A 19,410-nucleotide genomic window follows, 5' to 3' on the forward strand; every position below is an offset into this window, starting at 1 on the left:
TCACCATGGAGGGATTACTGAACAGGCCTACATTTAACACAAAGAAACGTACAAAAACTACAGAGACACAAAGCAAATAAATAAATAACTACGAAATGTGGCAAAACAACAGTAAAATACACTGATTAACTACAAAGAGACATGACATCACCACAAGGTGACATACAACAACAAAAGAGAGGATTAACATCTATAAATTCAGATTAATGTGTGTCTGACCTTGTTGCTTATTGTATCATAATCCACCCATTTCCCTCAGAATAGGGTGGATTATGAAATACGAGACAAATCATGGACATCCAAGGACTCTTAATCTGACTGAGCACTAACATTATGAGTCTCAGTGTAAATTTGCTGCCACCTAGATGAACCTTTTATTGATGATTATCATCATTGTCACACTTGATGAGCTAGATGACTCGTTGACTCAGAAAACGCAATATTTTATTGAACCAGAATTTCTGAACGTTAATACATAAACTTGTCATACATCATCACAGCTGCATTTGTCTGTATTACATTTATGCTTAATCAAATTAATTTGTCATATCCATTCACTGTAAAGACAAAAAATCCTATAATAAGACTTTTATCATTTGAAATATTTGAATCTTGGACTATTATCCTATTTATTTTTAAAATACTCATACTGATAATTTGCATGATGCAAATTCTACCGTCAAGTTGATTTACTTTAATTTTCTATTTTACACAATAAATTCAAGTTTCAGGGAGGATGTGGCTCAGTGGATAGTGTGATGTACTTCGAATCAGGGGATAGCAAGTTCAAGTCCCACTACAGTCAGCATGTCGTTGTGTCCCTGGGCAAGACACTTCACCCCAAATTGCTCCTGTGGGGATTGCCCACAGTACTCAATGTACTGTATGTAAGTCGCTAAGTAAAGCATCTAACAAATGTCATGTAATGTAAAAAAGTTATATTTATAAAGTAGATTGTATATCCAATGCAGGGCTCATCAACATGGTTTCAAGGACATTAGGTTAAATGGTCAACAAACATTGTGTCAATCAAGCCAATTTAAAGTAAAAAATATATTAAAAAAGCTGTAAAATTGTTGGTTTGCAATTTTACTTTTTGATTAAGAAAACATGTAACAAAATTCTAATTCATACACGACAGTGAGCATGGACATAATATTGATTAAATGTGAGAATGACGTTTGCTGAGGGCTGGACATCCTGTTGTTCAGTGTAGTGACGTATTTGCAGGAGCTTTTTCTCCAGCTCTTTTTTTAGGCCTTGGGCCCATCTCCCTCAGCATGGAGGTTGCTGGGTGTAGTTGCCATGGTAACGCTATCTGAGGCTTCTGGGGCCTGAGTAGAGCTCCTCCTCGTGGGCAGAGAGAGAGTTGATGTTACACACTTGAATCAGGAATGACATGATGAAATGCAACAACATCAAGAGGTTAGAATCTCACATCATCTCGTTGCCCTCTGAGACTTTGATCGCTTTGTATTTGTGTTTCTTCAAGGTGTGAGCGATGAACCACACAACCAGGATGATAAGGACACACCCGAGCAACGCACCAATCACTGCGCCGGCAATCACTCCATCTCCCACATCTGTACAATGAAGGGGAATAAGGCCTTTTTTAATACTGGTGTTGATGTGAATATTGTAGCCCTGAGAGGCAAATTATTTAAAAATATGTGGTAATCTCCCTTAATCCAATCTATAAAGTTTCCTCTCATTTCAATTACTTAAAACATTTTGCCAATATGACTTTTCATTTTTCTTTTACGTGAAACAAACTGGTGACGGTACAAACGTTTTACTCAATACATTTTTTCTTTTGTTTCATGAGGATTGTTTGTTTTGTAACTCTCATGTTGGCCTTGGACTAAAAGCATTCCTTTTTTTTCGGGTCAGTTAGAATTTTTCAATGCGAGAGTGCAAATAAGAGTGACCCAAAACAAAGTAACATTGTTAATTTTCTGGCAAAACTTTAGTTTTCTTTCAATTTGCAAAAATGTTTCACGGATAAATAAACAACAGAAAATTATCTAAATATTGTCAAAAAAATTAATTAAATAAATAAATAAACATACCATCATGATTTAACTCTAAGGTGCAAGCTGAAAATCCCTCTCCATTTGTAGCAGTGCACTGGTATTCCCCAAACTCAAACTGGGATATGTTTCTGATTTCCAGAATTCCAGTTTCGGTCGCTGAAGAGATAAGTGCACACATGTTTATAACAAAGCAACACGTATATTACAGGCAAACACACATGCAGTACTGACTTATTCCCATCACAGGCCTCCTTGTCCTGGCCTGGTCCAGTCTGATCCAGGTGTAGGTCGGGGGGGGGCTGCCGCGCTCGCTGTGGCAGGTCAGAGTGACCAGGTGTCCCGACTCCACGTCCCCGTGGATGGAGCAATAAGGAGTCGAGGGAGTCTCTGAGAGCACAGAGGACACATCAAATGACATTTAGAACGACTGGTGTAATCCTTAATCATTCATTTTAATAAAAAAATGTATCATATTTTAAGTCTTAAAAGTACCCAGTAACAATATGTTAAATAAATGGAAGTAGATATCCACTATAGAAAAAATAGGTTGAAATATGATATAGTTGAGTAAAGTATGTTACACTGAAAAAACTGAAACGTTGACTTTAATTAAATGTATTATGTCAACGAATGTCACACAACTGTATTAGGTTTGTTGAAAGCAATAATATTAAGTTGAACCTAGTATTTTTTATTGAAACTTAATAGTATTGCTTTCATCAATCTAATACAGTTATGTGGAATCTGTTGACATAATACATTTAATTCAAATCAATGTTTCAGTTTTTCAGATCAGTTTAGAAAGAATATAGAAAGAGTTCATACTTTTCACTTCTGCTTTAAGGTTTTCATATGATAATCAGGAAGGGAGGGGCATTAAAGTGAGTGGGCATCCTCCTCCATTTGAGCATCAAACACTTCATTTCTTGCAATCTGTTGACTTTATATGCACCATTTAGGGTGTAAATGTCTTGATTTATTTAAAGGAAAGCACACATCTCTGGGTGCCAGGTGATAATTATAAATGTGATAATGTATGCCATTTAAATGTTTTGGGCTGGAATGTGTATCACCAGCAACATATAATTATGGCCTTTATATTGATTACAATCTGAGAAATGATGTTAAGCCATTTGATTGATCAAATATGATCAATATGCCTGTTAATTCTGACTGCTCATTTTTATTACTGTTCATTTGTATAGTATCACAGCCATTCTTTCAGAAAGCAAAGACATGTTGTGCACTTCCTGGTTGAGAGTACTGTATGTATAAATATGTGTTTTGATTTTGTTAAAAATGACAAATCCTTTTTGTGGGTCTTTGAATCGACATCAGGCAGGAAGTGTGTTGGGTGTGGCCTTACAACTGTCACCTCCTGAGACTGTATATTTCCCAACACCTACCTAATAATCACAAAGGTGTTCTCTATATGTTGCTGAAAATCTTGAACAGGAAATAACTTCATTATTGAAATGTATTCTGTTTTCACAACAAGGGTAAAGCTTCCCCCCTTTTTTGTTATTCATGATCCACTCCCTCTCCTTAACATATTACCATAATTCTATGTAACAGTAAGAGATGATGAAAATCTTTCATCCCGTGATAATCAGCACGAGAACAGCCATACATATTCATACAGCATGAATCACATTCAGTATGCAGACACTGTCCTGCTAACATTTTCATAAAGGTTATGAAATACAAGACGTGTGTTTAGCATGCAGCAGATGCTGATATATACTCTGTATGCAGTACAAGGATGCAGTCACAGTCCTCCTCTAATTTCACACTGACAATGAGGAGACTGCTGCAGTAACCATGGAAACTAGTGAGGATACTGAGGCCTGCGAGGTTGTCCCTGGTAACTCGCTGAATGAGAAGATTCAAACTGAATGTGATTCCCTAATCTCGCTTTTCAGGGTCGCTGTTTTAATAGATTTGTTATTGTAACAACACTGAACATAGATATAGTCATCTCTGCACTGACATATTTATTATAACTGTTTGCTCATCTCCATAGTTGTGTTACATAAAACCTTCTTAACTTTATAACTGATAGTGCGTTACAATGTGACTGTAGGTGACTTCATGTGGTCATTGTTTACTTTATAATGCATTACAACTGTGATTATAACAAATATATAATTGATTAAATAATCAATGGAACAATAGAAAATAATACACTATGATCATTGCAAAACGTTTTCAGCAAATGACCATCAAAAAACATAATGATACCCGAACTTTAAAACTAAGTAATGTTGATAGTCAGTAATGGTTACGGTCCAAATAGATTAAAGGGGCCTTATTCTGCTCATTTCCAGGTTCATATCAGTATGTAGTGTCTACTCTCTACTGTGACATGTCTCCATGCTTTAATGTTCAAAAAGCTCTTTATTTTTCTCATACTGCCTGTGCTCTTTTCACCCTCTGTCTGAAACCAGAGCTCTGAGCTGGCCTGCTCTGTTGTGATTGGTCAATGTCAATGCATGTTGAAAAATATTTTCAAATGAAAGCAAAAGACTAAGTCTCTGACACATTACTAATCTACTTTCACATGAATAATGTGAGAAAGACAAATAAGGATTAAGACATTCAAACATTCAACTTAAAACTAAAACAACAAAAAAACCTTTGTCCATGTTATTTTTCAAATCTCTAAGAGGCCGATAATGTGCTTTGGCTCTCCATTTTCAGGCAGCCACACCCTTATGAGCAGCAGAACAATGGCTGATCACCGGGACAAGGTTTTCTTGTATTTATCTACCAGTAATAACGGTTTCTGACAGCAACAGCAGATCATCCTGTCAGACCGAACACATGTCCAGGTGTGAGCGCTGGTGTAAAAGCACCTTCAGAGAAACGAAGAACGACTTTTTGCTTTGCTCACTAACGTTCAGCCGATACCGCTGAGGGGTGTGGCGCGGCAATCCCCTTCACACTGTACACTCTCACAGTGTTATTTTACCTGATAAGAACTTTTATTCTGTATTCTCTATTATTAGTAATATGTACTTTCTTACTCATTTAATGGGTTTGACCTTTTTTTCTTCTACCCAGTAGGGTATGTTACTAAATGTATATTTACTATTCTACTAAAATACACATTTGAGGTACTTTTTCAATTTCCTGCTACTTTACACTTTTACTTCAAAATAATTCTGAGGCAAATAATATTCTTTTTACTCAACTTTATTTTTTTGATCGCTTCAATTACTTTGCAGTACCAGATTGTCAATACAAAACATAGGTCAAGCTGCATCAATAATCATAATACACGGTATATATGATACTTAAATAGGCCATTCTGCATTATAAGTACACGTTTTCTATACTGCAGTATACTTTAAGTTAAGTAAAAGGTATACTACAAACAATGAATACTGATTACTTCCTCCTTTGCTTCTTTTTCAGGTAAGAACCATTGGTTGAATAAACCACTTTTCAAATAACTTATTCATTTCCATTAAATGTCTAATGTTTAAAGCTCCACAACAGCAAGCTTTTCTATTTACAAATTGGGTTAAAAACCTTTTTTCACCCTCTTCAGTTCTCAAAACTTACCAAAAACAAGCACAAAGATATCGGCCTCAGATATTCCCTCCAAATCAGGAAGGTTGTGAACCTGACAGCTGTACACGCCGGTGTCTGATGGTTGTATGTTCCTTATTATGATGGAGGCATTATTGGTCGTGGCGGGAGAGGAGGGAGGCTGAACCCGGCCCTTATAAGATGATGTAATTTCTACGGCTCCAGATAGATAGTAATACACCTGAAAACACACAGCAACACATTAGACACAATAAAGACTCAACTGTTTCTGTCAATCCTCTTTGTAAAACTGGCTTGCCCAAGAGGTCCAGATGTTCAGAGTAAGATACACTGTAGATCAGTGGTCGCCAACCAGTCGATCGCGATCGACCGGTTGATCGCGAGTGTGGTGCGGGTAGATCGCGGACCGTTAAAAATAAAAAGTAACAAAAGAAAGAAAAATTAAATTAAAATAATAATGTTTGAAAAATACGTTTTTAGATGTAAACCTATCATCCACAGGTGCCACTTGATTGACGTATATTTGAGACACCTCAGTAATATAATACATTAACCGTGCTTTACGTGAACCTCATCATGACACAAGAGAGGACGATAGGACTGCAATTTCCCGTTTTCAGTGAATGCAACAGAGGCAAGACACCAGACCAATCAGAGAGTTGCATGGAAATAAACGTGTGCTTGTGTCATTCAAGCTCGGCTCTGTGTGCGTGTGGCGATAGCGCATTTAGTGTGATAGAGAGAGAGGGAGAGGAGAGAGGGAGAGAGAGAGGGAGGGAGAGAGGGAGAGAGGGAGAGAGAGGGACCGGTGCTAGCGGGGACCATGATGTTAGCATCTGGTTAGCTAGCTGCACTAACGGACATAAGGAGCTGTTTCCACAACAAGCTGGAGGAGAGTCCTCCCTTGTCAGGCTGAGGGGCTCAGGTGAGCTGAAGGACTCTCAAAGTGTTTAGAACGGTTTTGTCACAAATTATTCAAAAGATTATTTCCGCGGCACACCTTCATATGATCATTATAGTTATACAAACAATAAGAGAATAAATGAAAAACAGGTATGAAATACTAGATGGCAGTAAAACAAGAATACAGTTTAAAAAGGGGAGTGATTTGTAAAATATCCATAAAGAAGAAGCCAACCTCCTATCCATCCCCACCCACATCAATCACTGGACCTGGGGGGGACAGAGCCTTCTCCGTCGCTGCCCCCTCCCTCTGGAACTCACTCCCACAACCCATCAGAGACTGCACTGACCTCACCACCTTCAAAAAACTTACAAAAACTCACCTCTTCAATCTGGCTTTTAATGTGTGATTGTTTTTGTATTATTTTACTTTAACTATATATTTATTTGTTGTTCCTTTCTTTTCTCTTCACTATATCTGTAAAGCGTCTTTGAGCACCTGTAAAAGCGCGAACAAATTCAATCTATTATTATTATTATTATTATTATTATTATTATAAAGAAAAAGTAAATCTGTTTACAGTTCTGTTTCATATGGGTGCTGAGAGATGTATCCATAGATCTCTTCATGTTGCTCTCAAAGTGCACCAGATTGATGCTTTCAACTTCAATATTTAAAAAAAATCTTTCCAGGGGAGCATCCCCCCGGACCCCCTACAGGAGGTGAGGACCTAGAGGAGGTGAGGACCCCCCTAGGGGAGATGAGGACCCCCCTAGAGGAGGCGAGGACCCCCCTAGAGGAGGTGAGGTCCGCCCCCCACTCATAAAAAATTGCACTTTACCCCTGCCTATATTTCGTGAGCTGATTATGGAGCCTTCATTGTAACAGTAATTCAGATGCAATTAGCCTATATAAAAGGGCTCAAATTGGAAGCACTGTCTGGGCCGTCTTTTTCACTCAATTCTGCAATAGGTAGATCTCGCCTTTCACCTAGGCCGAGGTCGGTGATCTTGGGCTTAAAAAGGTTGGTGACCACTGCTTTAGATACTCAATGATACCAACATTCACACTGGATATGTACTTTAATCCGAGAGAGAATGGTGTCTTCTGTATTGTGAAGGCAGTTTATTGGATTAGCATTGCCAACAAAAATATTTTTCACAAGGATAGCTTCAAATAGTAGTATAAAAAAGTAGAAATATGTATGTTTATGACGTAGTCCCCATTAAATAATAAATAAAAAAACTTCAAGTTGTCCATGGTCCTAAATAAATCCCTTTAAGTGTTATTAGGTCCAGGATGGTACCATTTTGCTCATAAAGTAACTTGAACACCTGTAGCAGATAATTAAACATGAGTGGTCCTGTTAAATCAGTTTAAATTCAGAAGAAAAATTATACTGGATTGGTGTTTTAAAAAACTGCCTTTATCTGATTTGGCATTCAGTCTTTGTTGTCTCAGTGAGGTGTGTCTCATGACCGTTGGTGAAGAATACGCGGCATACTGGAGTAGAAAAAGGCGCTAACCTGTGTGGAAGATGCATTTTATGTTAGGCTCTATAGTGAGGTTAATAGTAAATTATGCCAAATTAAATTTTCATTAGATATCACCCAGCATGCATCCAGCTCAAAGGCATGTTGCATTTGAATAACCAGGTAAATCGACCACATGGACCTACTTGGTGAAGGACAGGGATTGGAACATTGAAACACAAAATGACGGACGGCTTTAAAAATCACTCAAAGCATTGTGCAGTTATTAAACAAAACTGTAAGCCACTGGAGTGATACCAATTGTAAAGGGGTATTATCAGGCTTATTACATATATTATGAAATATTCTGATACTCACTTTGAACCCATAAAGTAAGTCACTATACCTGATTTCACAGTATCCTTCCATCCCAGTGAATAATAATAACATTTTGAGAAAAGCTCAGTGTGTATCTACCGGCTTTGGTATCGCGGAGGACGTTGCAACAAAGTCCCACTGGATGTTGAGGTTTGTATCCGGCGCAGAAGTCACAAACGTACATGGCAGCAGGACATCTGTTCCCCTTGTAACGTTGACATATTTGTGCGGAGTGCTGACCTTGATCAGTTCAACGCATCCTGCAAAACAAGTCAAATCAAAAATAAATATCCAGAAATTCAAACAGAAACATGAAAAAAATCATCGGAACACTGAATTACAGGCAGAAAGGTTGTTACCTATGATGCTTAAAAGCACCAACAACGACATCGTGGAGCACATCTCGACTGAATGTTGGATTCTTTCACAGGTCTTCTCAAGAAATTAATTTTCCATTCTCTCCACCACTGACTCCTACACCCAACAGGAAGAGAGGATCAGAAACGCTTACAGTATGAGAGGCAAGGTTACTGTATGCTGGGTAATGGACTGGCTGATACTGGGCCTGTTGATAACAATGTTTGCAAACCAATGTTTGCCAGACTGGGTGTGTTATTTTTTTTCCAACTTGATTTAGCCAGTTATAATTTTGGGTGTGGGGAGATGAAAACTAGAAAAAAACGTACCATACATATAAGAATAACTGAGATAATACATTGTCCATTTTGAATTACAGCAAATGACGTTATAGCCTATTGTGTGACTAGAAGGCAGGTTCAGGTAATCAACTTGTATCATCATTATTACAGGCTAAATATTCTATAGGCCTACAGGTAAATGTAATTCAAAATCTTACTTAAGTAAAAGTACAAAAGTATTAGCATCAACATGTTTTACCAAAAATAAAAGTAATAGATGATTTGAATGACTGATGCACACACATGTACAATGTTCATCATTTGAATGTTGCTGCTGATAAAGGTAGAGCTGATATTAATGATTGACGATGCTGTTGGTTTATTTATATTGTGGCATAATATTCAGATTCTGCAAAGTAACTGTAAACATGTCCCTGAAATGTAATGGGGTAGAAATATAAAGTATTATAAAATGCAAATACTCCAGTATTAAGATGGAAGTACCTCAAAATTGTGATTAAGTACCTTACTTGAGTACAAGTACTTAGTTACATTGCACCGCTGGTTGTGACACTGATGGTTAATTCACGTTGCAGCACTTTGGCAGTGGCTTCTCCTCAGCGCATCAATCCATCCTCCTTGTCTTGTAAGTCATTCCGGGTCAGGGCTTCTGGCGGAGGAATTCATGTAATTTAATCTCCACCTGGCCTTTATCGCTCGCCTCAAGGAAGTGTAAGGCAAAGCACTGCAACACCCTGCTTATCATTGGGGAGTTCACTCCCTGGTGCTGCCTACTTAATAAAGGCAGCTTCACCTTTGTCGTTTTCCTTTTCGCAGCATGGAGCACAATGCTGACGGAGAGAGGGAGACAGTGAATCACACATGATTAATTGTCTATAGTTACCAGAAGCTGACATAAGCCATTAACAATGTGAAAAATGTTGATCAGGGGTGACTGGAGGGGTGAGGGAGGAGGTAGGGAGTGGATGGAGGCGTGTGGAGCTCATTATCCTGGAGACGATAACGTGAGAGGACAGGAAGTGAGACGATCGGGGTGTCTGCAGACTTTGTGTGCAGAAAACAACATGTGTTGGCTGCTGTGTGTGTTTGGGCAGAACTGTACGCTGCAACAACAAGGGGCCGGCTTTAAATAAGTGAAACCAACAGCATGACTCATGAGCGTCTCATCAGGATCCAAGACTCACTAACATTATGGAGGATCAAGTAGCAAGCGGTGTGAGTCAATAAGTGATCAGAGAGTGGGAAGTGAACGCTGCATTTTCTTCCGTAAACTCTGAATATTGTAAACCTGTGGGTACATTTGGGGAATACTGGTTATCTCTTCTGGTATAAGCTGTTTGATATATGCTCCACTGTTTGGTTCCCCCTTTATTTCAGCAACAGTCACACTTCTGTATTTTGGACAATGTTTTATTATCTATTTGTTGCATCCAAAACGTTAAAAGAGGAGACACTGCAGACACACACACGTCTTTTTATGGTAGTTTTTAAGGGCTGTGATATTTTGCTTATTTCTGAATAGTGAAAAGAAAACATCCAAAATAAACATTAAGGTGTTTTTTATACTAATTGTGTTTTTGCGTCTGTTTAATTATACTAAAAACTACCATTAGATGCTTTAGAAAATGCCTCGTTTAATAGAAAAATTGAAATTCAGAACAATGTAATGCATTGTCATAAAGTAAGCACTCAACTCTAAGAGGCCTCATGGTGATATCGCATAATTAAAAATGTCACAATTCACCTATAGTGTGTCCTCTTTAATAATTACATTTCAGTTTTTTTTAACCTTGCATGTCTGAATTCATTTTTGTAATCGTTAGTTTCCTATTTATATATACATTTTTCCATTTATTTGCACAAACATAATTTTAACAAAAAGGAAAAGTACTATTTCATTTCAAAATAAAAGTTTTGCCAGAAATGTGTAATTGACGTATAGAAGTATTGGACAAATTGAAAATTGTAACATTGACTCACTGCTGAGAAAAAGTCAAGGGATCCCGAAAGTCATTAAAACTCACCCGCAGGGCACCATGGGTAATTGTGGATCCATGGTGCCCTGGATATTGGATATGTGATGTTAATCACACATCAGTTGTTGTGATATTTGGAATACAGAAATATCAACTTCATGGTGGCACTACATGAAACGTCAGGGGATCACCAAATTCATTTAGGTGTATCATCTGGGGACAATGATCGTCTGTGCAAACTCTAAATAAATCCATCCAATAGCTATTTATATTCAGAGTGTTGCACCCGCAGACAGAAGTCAATCACTCTGGTGACTCTTAAGGTTTGAATGTGAGCCGAGGGCCGATGACGAATCCTCCCCCCCGGCAGCGTGCACCAACTCAGAAAGTGTCTCCGCTGAGCACGGTGTCCCACACAAACCTCCAGCAGGATTCAGTGCAATACCTCCACACACACATCTCCATCCACCCACTACAGCCAGTGTTTCCCCGTCAGCAGACTGCCAGCAGCTGTGAATCAGAGCTCTGGCTCAAGAACAGCACGGAGGAGGTGGGGCCTTCTCTGCCAGTTCGGATAGACCTGTCTGGAGATAGATTGGATGTTATAACAACAAAAACAACATATGATCAAATATGTATCAGTTGACTATTGTAGCAGTGTTTTTATTTAAAGTTTATTAGGAATGGTTTTGTTTGAGATACTGTCCATGCTCTTGTTATGAAGGAAAGCAGGGATGCAGTTCGGGAGTTGGCCAGCAGATGACAGGCCAGGCTATTAGATGTCGTGTGCTTGTGTGTGTGTGTGTGTGTGTGTGTGTGTGTGTGTGTTTGTGTGTGTTTGTGTGTGTTTGTGTGTGTTTGTGTGGGTGTGTGTGTGTGTGTGTGTGTGTGTGTGTGTGTGTGTGTGTGTGTGTGTGTGTGTGTGTGTGTGTGTGTGTGTGTGTGTGTGTGTGTGTGAATCACAAACCTGCCTCACTCCTCATCTCTCAACAGCCTTGGCAAAAGACAAAACAAACAAATAAATACAAATAAAACAATAACCAGATATTTAGCACGGCTTTAGCACGTGCCAGGCAATCATACTGACTTTTAGAATAGTGATGTTACAAATCCAAATCGAGTGTGAGAACAATGCAACCACAGCAAGCTGCGTACAGTATCATCTGACTCGCTCTGAAGCAAAGGTTTTCTTTGCATTGTTTTTTCTCCAAAAAACACATTGGCATCAAATGCAAACATGAAACACTGCTTACACAACTGTACAAATAAACCTATATTTAAATAAAGTGGGGCACAGGAAGTCAGTGGCAACGTCTCCTGATGCTTTTGTCACCTCTGAGTTACAGAGTGTGTTATTTGAGGAGGTGACCTGTCAGGAACAGAGCGACACAGAGGGCAGAGGGGGGGCGGTGTACATCAGCAAACAGTTTAAATGACAGCCCGTCAGTGTGCTATAACTTTCATAATGTGTGACCCTTATTGGCATAAAGAAGCATTACACCTCCCAAGACACACTATCTAATGGCATTTCTGATCATTACAATCTGTCCTTTAGTGACTGACTTCAGTCCAGGGAAAATGCCAAAATAAATTGAGTAGCAGGGTTTTGGGATTTGGCAGAAAAGTACAATTTTACGCATTTGACTTTTGATCTTATCACAATTTAACTGACACATTTAGCTTGGCAAGAGGCGGTTTGTATTTTCCACGCAGCATAGTCTACCAAGCTATAGAATTTTAAAGTGGTTCTCACTGTGCTTTCTTTATACCTAATGCAACATACAGGAGAAATATTTCAGTATTTTGAAACTCGATTGATATTCATTTGGTCATGCAAATGTTGGAGGGAATTGACAAGCACAAACAAAGACATGTATTATCAATTCATTGTGAAAAGTGACACAGATGGCATGTGCATCTACTCGATTACATGAAACAATCAATGTGCAGTATGATTGATCTCACCTTTAACTGCTCCCCCTACATCTTTTTCGGTTTACGGTTGAATTTCCTAAATGATGTCCCTTTGTGGGGGTTAGATTTAGTGTTGCAGCCGAGGTCACATTGCTTTAAAAAAGATGTGTTTTAATATTTCATTTGACACATTATACTTCCACTCTTCTTCATCTCTTCCCCCAAACAAGACATCCATGGCAACACAGATGAACATCTTGTAAAAGGAAAACAGAAGGACATGCCGCGCAGCAGGAGGAGCATGCTTCACATTTTATCATTCCAAAGTTAATGCTAGAAGAAATTCTTGTTTAGGGCTAAAAACGAAGAGATTTGAGTATTTGACTGTTAACTGACGATGACTTTAGTGCATTTTATCTGTCCTTCAAAACCCTGGATCAGAAGCACCTCTGTGTTGTAGAGGCTACTGTAATAATCATGAGCTATTCTTGAAATACTGGATGTTTCTGTTGCATAGCCATGGAAATCATGACAGTTACAACAACACCTGAGCAAGATGAAACATCTCTCTTTCAAGTTTCAAATATTCTTCCATCGTTTGAAATGAGTTCAAGCTATTTGATTAAAAGCACACACGTGGCAGAAAACACAAGCATTATAAGCCTCAAAGCAACCACTGCTTTTTGAACGCTTTCAAGTTTACTCCCCCCACAGAGGTACAGCCATCAATTCCTGACCCATGTTAATGCACACTTTCAATATTTAATGTTTTTATATGGAGTGCTGACAATAGAACTCAGAAATGGAGTGAGCAGCCACTTCACTGACTTCCCCTCAGCTTTCTATGCGCTCCAATGCAGAAAGAGCAAAACACTACTGAGACTGAACGTGTACATTTGTATGCACACACTCAACATAAATGTTGAAATCAATCAGTAGTATTTGTATAAATTATTGTTTCGAAGCCATTTTCCAAAGGTGACTTTCAATAGGTCGTATAATTCCATCTTGATTAAATGTAAGAGTTGATCTCTGTACATCCATTCATGTTGGACATATTATTTATATACCTTCGCTCCTCTCAAGGTGAACTCACTTAGGCGTAATCAACTGTCAGAGGGCCCGGTGGAGGCGCTGAGAGTAAATTAAAAGAAATCAATTAGGTGAGACAAACCCGTGCATTAAATCTGCCTTGTGTCTGAAGAGGACACGCCAGGAGAGGATCATTACCAGAGGTAAGCATGATGAAGAACACCACACACAACAACAACAAAAAAGAGGAAGAGACAATAGGTTTAGCTACACCAATCAATCAAATATAGATGTTTTGTTTTTGTACACCGTCCAAATAAACCATGTAGCTCAATGTATCTTGTAATGTTAACAAAAGTAAAAAATAATTTGTGGTTTCCCCCTTGATTTGGATCGGCTCCAACATGTTATTGATTCCTTCTTAGCCCACTTTATACCCTTACACAAAATGTAATAAAACTCGCTGGCAGACAAACACATCACAAATAACATAACCTTCTTTGGGGAGGCTTCACCATAACTTTTTATGACCTTCACACATATTAGTGGCATTGATTCTCTCTAACTATTAGGGTCCCCAGGTTATCGTTTAGGCGTTTATTCATTCCTTGGAATCAATATTAGACCTCTGACCTCAAATCAGTCTTCTTAATATGTGTAGGTTCTTGTATTAACAGGGCTAAAGAAGAATAGTAATTGCGGTTGCTGGTGTTGAAAATAGAGATCTTTAGATCAACCTCCTTTTGTTAGATGTCACGTGCAGAACAACTCAAAATACATACATTCTGCACATCGCTGCACATCTACTTTTCGCTTTCACATATTCAATGATCTTTTTGAGGCTTTCTGTTGAGAAAGAATTCACTTTGACCCAGTGAATGGACTAAATAATTTAAACATTATGTGTAAATATGAAGTGTATAGACTGAAATGTAAAGGTCTCCCTCCTCTATTAAGTGTGCTGCTGCATGCATTTCCTTGCCACCATGCATTATTTATTGTAAAACAGCTCTATCTAAAAAAATAACTGATATGGGCCAGAAAAAAGCAGAACTGGGGAAAAACAGGGGGGGGCTGTAACTATTACCTTAATGGTTACTGGGTGGCTGTTTTGCCTGTTTTAGATTAGGCCTACAGCTGCTATCAACTTGGTAGCTCAAACAAAACTGTAATTTTTATCTTACTTGTTCTTCTTTCCAAGGGAAAACAAACATACATTTTGGCATTTTAGTGTTTAAAAGAACAAGTGGATCATTGCGCATGTGAATGACCTTAACATTGACAGCTTGTTTTATAACCTTTTTTGAATACCTTTTAAATGGATGTTCAATCAGTGTGCATGGAAAATGTAGTCCGCTGAAGCAATACATTCCTCAGTGCGTGCTTCATTGACTAAGAAAGTTCTTGTGCTGGCAGTGCCTAAATGAACCAGGATGCATTACATACGAGCTTCTGACGCAACTGCAAACTCAGCTCTCTCGGTCAATATAGCAAGCACTGAAGGAAGTATTGGATATTCACTGGCTACACCACATCGCCCCTAAATTACCTCTGTCCCAAGAGGCGTGTCCTTGTGAGACTACGGCCCATGAGTCCCAAGATTGCGACTAACTACCGGCAAAATGTCATCCCCATTAGCCTCAGATGTAGTTTGTGTTTGGTGCTAATAAGCCAATGCTAGCATGCTAAGATGCTACACTAAGAAGGTCAACCTGTTTCTGCTTGCTAGCTTTGTCATTGTGAGCGCACTGACGTTAGCATTTAGCTTAAAGCACTGCTGTATCTTGGCCTTACAGAGCTGCTAGCGCTGTAGACGCTAAATCTTGTTAATGTTTTTAATCAATTAGAATTTCAAATATGTGTAGGTTTTTGTGCATCAGGATTGTAGGAGAACAGGCCGGGTAACGTAATTCACACTCACATTCATCTTTAATGCCTCAGACTGCATAGTGAGGTAATGTTTCCACCTGAAAAGTGGCTATTAGAAAACTAACTTTGTGTTGTAATTACACTAGTAAATAATGCATCAGCTTATCCCACACATCAATCCTTTCACAAACCTGCATACACATGATGAGTAGCATATGCAGTCACGTCAACTTTCCATGCTATAAATCGGATATGTTGCACACCCAGCTGCTTACATGTGTAATTTGTATGCATCTGCACATAAGATCCCCGGGTCCTGCTCCTGAAGACATTGATGCCTAATAATCATTAATGAAGCCTGGAACTGATGACTATTTAAAGCCATCAATACAGAATGAACTACCAACCCTGGTAATAGTTCAATTTGATTCAGCGATTTTTAACCATATATTCAAATCATATTTGACAAATACAATCATATTCACATATAATTTTAGAGTTTGACATGTTAAGTACAACCAATTCTCCATTTCCTTGACTACAGTACATATCCGGTTAAAGGGATATTTCTGATGGTATAAAGCAGGGGTGTCCAAACTTTTTTTCCTGAGGGCCACATACAGAAAAATATACGAAGGACTGGGCCACTCACTAGACGTGAAGTATACTGCCTCACTTCTAATGCACTAATATTGGTAAAATCAATCAAATGCAGATAAATTACGTTTGATAATTGAACATGTTTGAAGAAAAAAAGCCTCCATCACAGCTCTCCATTAGTAGATTTTAATTTTGTTTTTTACAAATAAATAAATAATTGGGCTTGTTAACACATCAACTAATGTTTGTTAAAAAATTCAACTTTAATTGACTGAATTTATTAAGTATTTGGGCTTATTAACACATGAAAACTGTGTGTATATTTTTAACTCACCAGTAATGGGAAGAATGTTGCACTCAGTGGGAGCAGTGATGCTGCGCTTTGGTCTGAAGGATAGCTGGCAGGTCAGGAGTAAGTTTGGTGGTTGAGATGCGAAGGACGTCACAGAGATGGCTGTCGGTCATTCTGGTTCTCAATCTGCTTTTGTTCAGCGTTAACAGAGAAAATGTCTGCTCACAGATGTATGTTGAGCCAAACAGACTCATCATTCGTTTTGCGTGGCGTCTCATCAGAGGAAACTTGGCCTTTTCCAAGCTCCGGTAGAAGTCAGGTAGGGAGAGAAGCTGATGTTGATTCTTCAGAGAATCATCACACTGCATTTCAATCAGTTCTAATTGCAGACTCTCTTCCACTTCTTCTGCATCCATTGAAAACGGAGCCGCAAACAGTGTGATTTTCTTCTCAATGACAGAAAAATCTTGAAAGCGCCGACTGAACTCTGTAATGAGAGATGTGATCACAGACACATATTCTCCCATTTTAGCAGAGAGGGCATCTGGAAACGCGCATTTGATTTCGGTCAGCGTGGGGAAGTGCGCTACATTGAAGTTGCGCAGTTGTGACTCGAAGAGACGGAGCTTCGCACGGAATGCTTTCATGTGCGCATACAGCTGTGATACCAGCTGCTCTTTGCCTTGTAGTCTCTTGTTCAGGGTGTTGAGATGATCAGTGAGATCAACTAAAAAAGCCAGGTCTGCCAACCATAAAGGGTCACTGAGCTCATGCAGAGGTCTGCCCTTTTCTTTCAAAAACGTGTCGATATTTGATCTCAGGGAATAAAACCGCTGCAGCACAGAGCCACGGCTAAGCCAGCGCACATCAGAATGGTAGAGTAGGTCCCCGTATTCAGCATCGACATCAGAGAGGAACGCTTGAAATTCTCTGTGGTAGAGCCCTCGTGCCCGAATTATATTGACAGTTTTCACAACTGTGTTCATCACATCGCCAAGCTGGACTGACTTGGCACAGAGGGCTTCTTGGTGGATGATGCAGTGCATTTTGACAGCCTCCCCTCCGCTCTCTCGCACCTTGGCGCATACCATAGATGCCATTCCTTTGCGCTCGCCTGTCATTGCTGGAGCCCCATCCGTTGTTAGTCCACACAGCTTGTCCCATTTAAGTCCAATCGAGTCAATTGCATCTGACACAGCTTCAAAAATGTCCTTACCAGTTGTTGTCCCCTTTAGACTCCGAAGATCAAGCAGTTCCTCCGTAATGCAAAAATTATCATCAACTCCCCGCAAAAAGATTAACAGCTGTGCAGTGTCCGTGGCATCTGTACTCTCATCACATGCAATCGAGTAAAAATCACAAGCACAAGCTTTATCTGACACTTGCTGCTTTAAGTTAGCCGACAAGTCTTCAATTCGCCGCACAACCGTATTTCTAGACATGCTAACGTTGTTAAAATCCTGCATTTTCTCCGGGCACATTATTCCCACGACTTTAGTGAGGCACTGTTTGATGAAGTCACCGTCTGAGAAAGATTTCCCATGTAGGGCAATGAGTTGAGCTACTTCATAACTGGCTATTGTAGCATTTTCTTGAGCTTTGTTTGCACGGAAAAAAAACTGTTGCTGGGTTAGCAGGCTAGCTGTCATTTGCTTCACCTTCTCTTCCCGCTCGGCGCCAGTGTAGGACGTGAAGGTCTGATGTTTCGTCTCGTAATGTCGTCGTACATTGTACTCTTTCATAACGGCAACCGTTTCATTGCAAATCAAACACACACACTTCCCCTTGGTTTCTATGAAAAAATATTCATTTTTCCACCGAGTCTGAAATTTTCTGCACTCACTTGCGATCTTGCGTCTTTTTGGTTCCGCCATTTCTGGTGACCCTGAGCAAATTTTTTCTTTGATTGCTTGCTTTGTAGGGACGCTGCCTTGTTAAAGACAGTAGCTCCATCTAGTGTTGAAACTAAGAAGTACAATACAGTTAAACGCAAATATTATGTGTGGGCCATAGTCCATTATACTTTTAGACTTTGAAACGGGCCAATTAAAAATGGTTGGCGGGCCGCAGTTGGCCCGCGGGCCGTAGTTTGGACACCCCTGGTATAAAGGTTTTATGAGGTACTTATCCATAATCAGTGTATTATCTATTGGATGTCAGCCTGCTCTAAATGGACAGTAGGTAATATAGTGACTATAGATAAGTACCATATACAACCCCCCTTCAAAAAGTCTGAAACATCCCTTTAAGGGTCACCTGGCGGTTAGAATCTATCCCAGCATGCACTGGGTGTGAGGCACGGACGGTTATGGCTAGAAAGGATCCGTCTAGTGTAAATATGACGTCACGTTCTCGTTGTAACTCTCGTTGGAGCGGCTCGGAAAAAACATCTACAGCAGTGACATGATGCAACATACACATTCATGCAGCAGGATAATAGTAAAACACTGAAAGGGAACATTTTATTGCACCAGGAGCTATCTTGTGACTTTTACTGTGACAACGTTGACTTGCCTGTGAATAAAAAATAAACCGCAGTGTTGGTGATCTACAGTGTTGTCATTCTTCTTTCAATCAATCAATGTTTATTTATATAGCCCAATATCACAAATGTTACATTTGTCTCAGTGGACTTCACAGTTTGTACAGAATATCAGTGACAATACGACACCCTCTGTCCTGAGACCCTCACGTCGCACAAGGAAAAACTTCCAGAGAAAACCCAC

General features: G+C 39.3%; 1 protein-coding gene across 13 annotated transcripts; it reads right to left on the bottom strand.

Moving 5' to 3' along the window:
- Positions 1-426: 426 nt before the first annotated feature.
- On the bottom strand, positions 427-18,781 carry LOC307020337 (general transcription factor II-I repeat domain-containing protein 2-like). 13 transcript variants are annotated; one of them, XM_079651621.1, is made up of 10 exons: positions 16,727-18,781; positions 11,945-11,971; positions 9,506-11,561; positions 8,702-8,816; positions 8,442-8,602; positions 5,601-5,808; positions 2,265-2,420; positions 2,070-2,189; positions 1,439-1,583; positions 427-1,347 (listed from the first exon to the last, which is right to left on the bottom strand). In XM_079651621.1, the coding sequence occupies exons 4-10, from the start codon at positions 8,742-8,744 to the stop codon at positions 1,254-1,256; spliced, it is 927 nt and encodes a 308-aa protein (XP_079507747.1). In that variant the 5' UTR covers positions 8,745-8,816; positions 9,506-11,561; positions 11,945-11,971; positions 16,727-18,781; the 3' UTR covers positions 427-1,253. The 13 variants fall into 13 exon arrangements, 5 of the variants coding, with proteins under 5 accessions (XP_079507747.1, XP_079507745.1, XP_079507746.1 ...); XM_079651619.1 differs by having other exon boundaries at positions 427-1,350; XM_079651620.1 differs by having other exon boundaries at positions 427-1,350; positions 9,485-11,561.
- Between the last annotated feature and the right edge of the window lie 629 nt (positions 18,782-19,410).

This window comes from Notothenia rossii, assembly GCF_949606895.1.
Source record: "Notothenia rossii genome assembly, chromosome: 9".
Classification (NCBI taxonomy): Eukaryota; Metazoa; Chordata; class Actinopteri; order Perciformes; family Nototheniidae; genus Notothenia; species Notothenia rossii.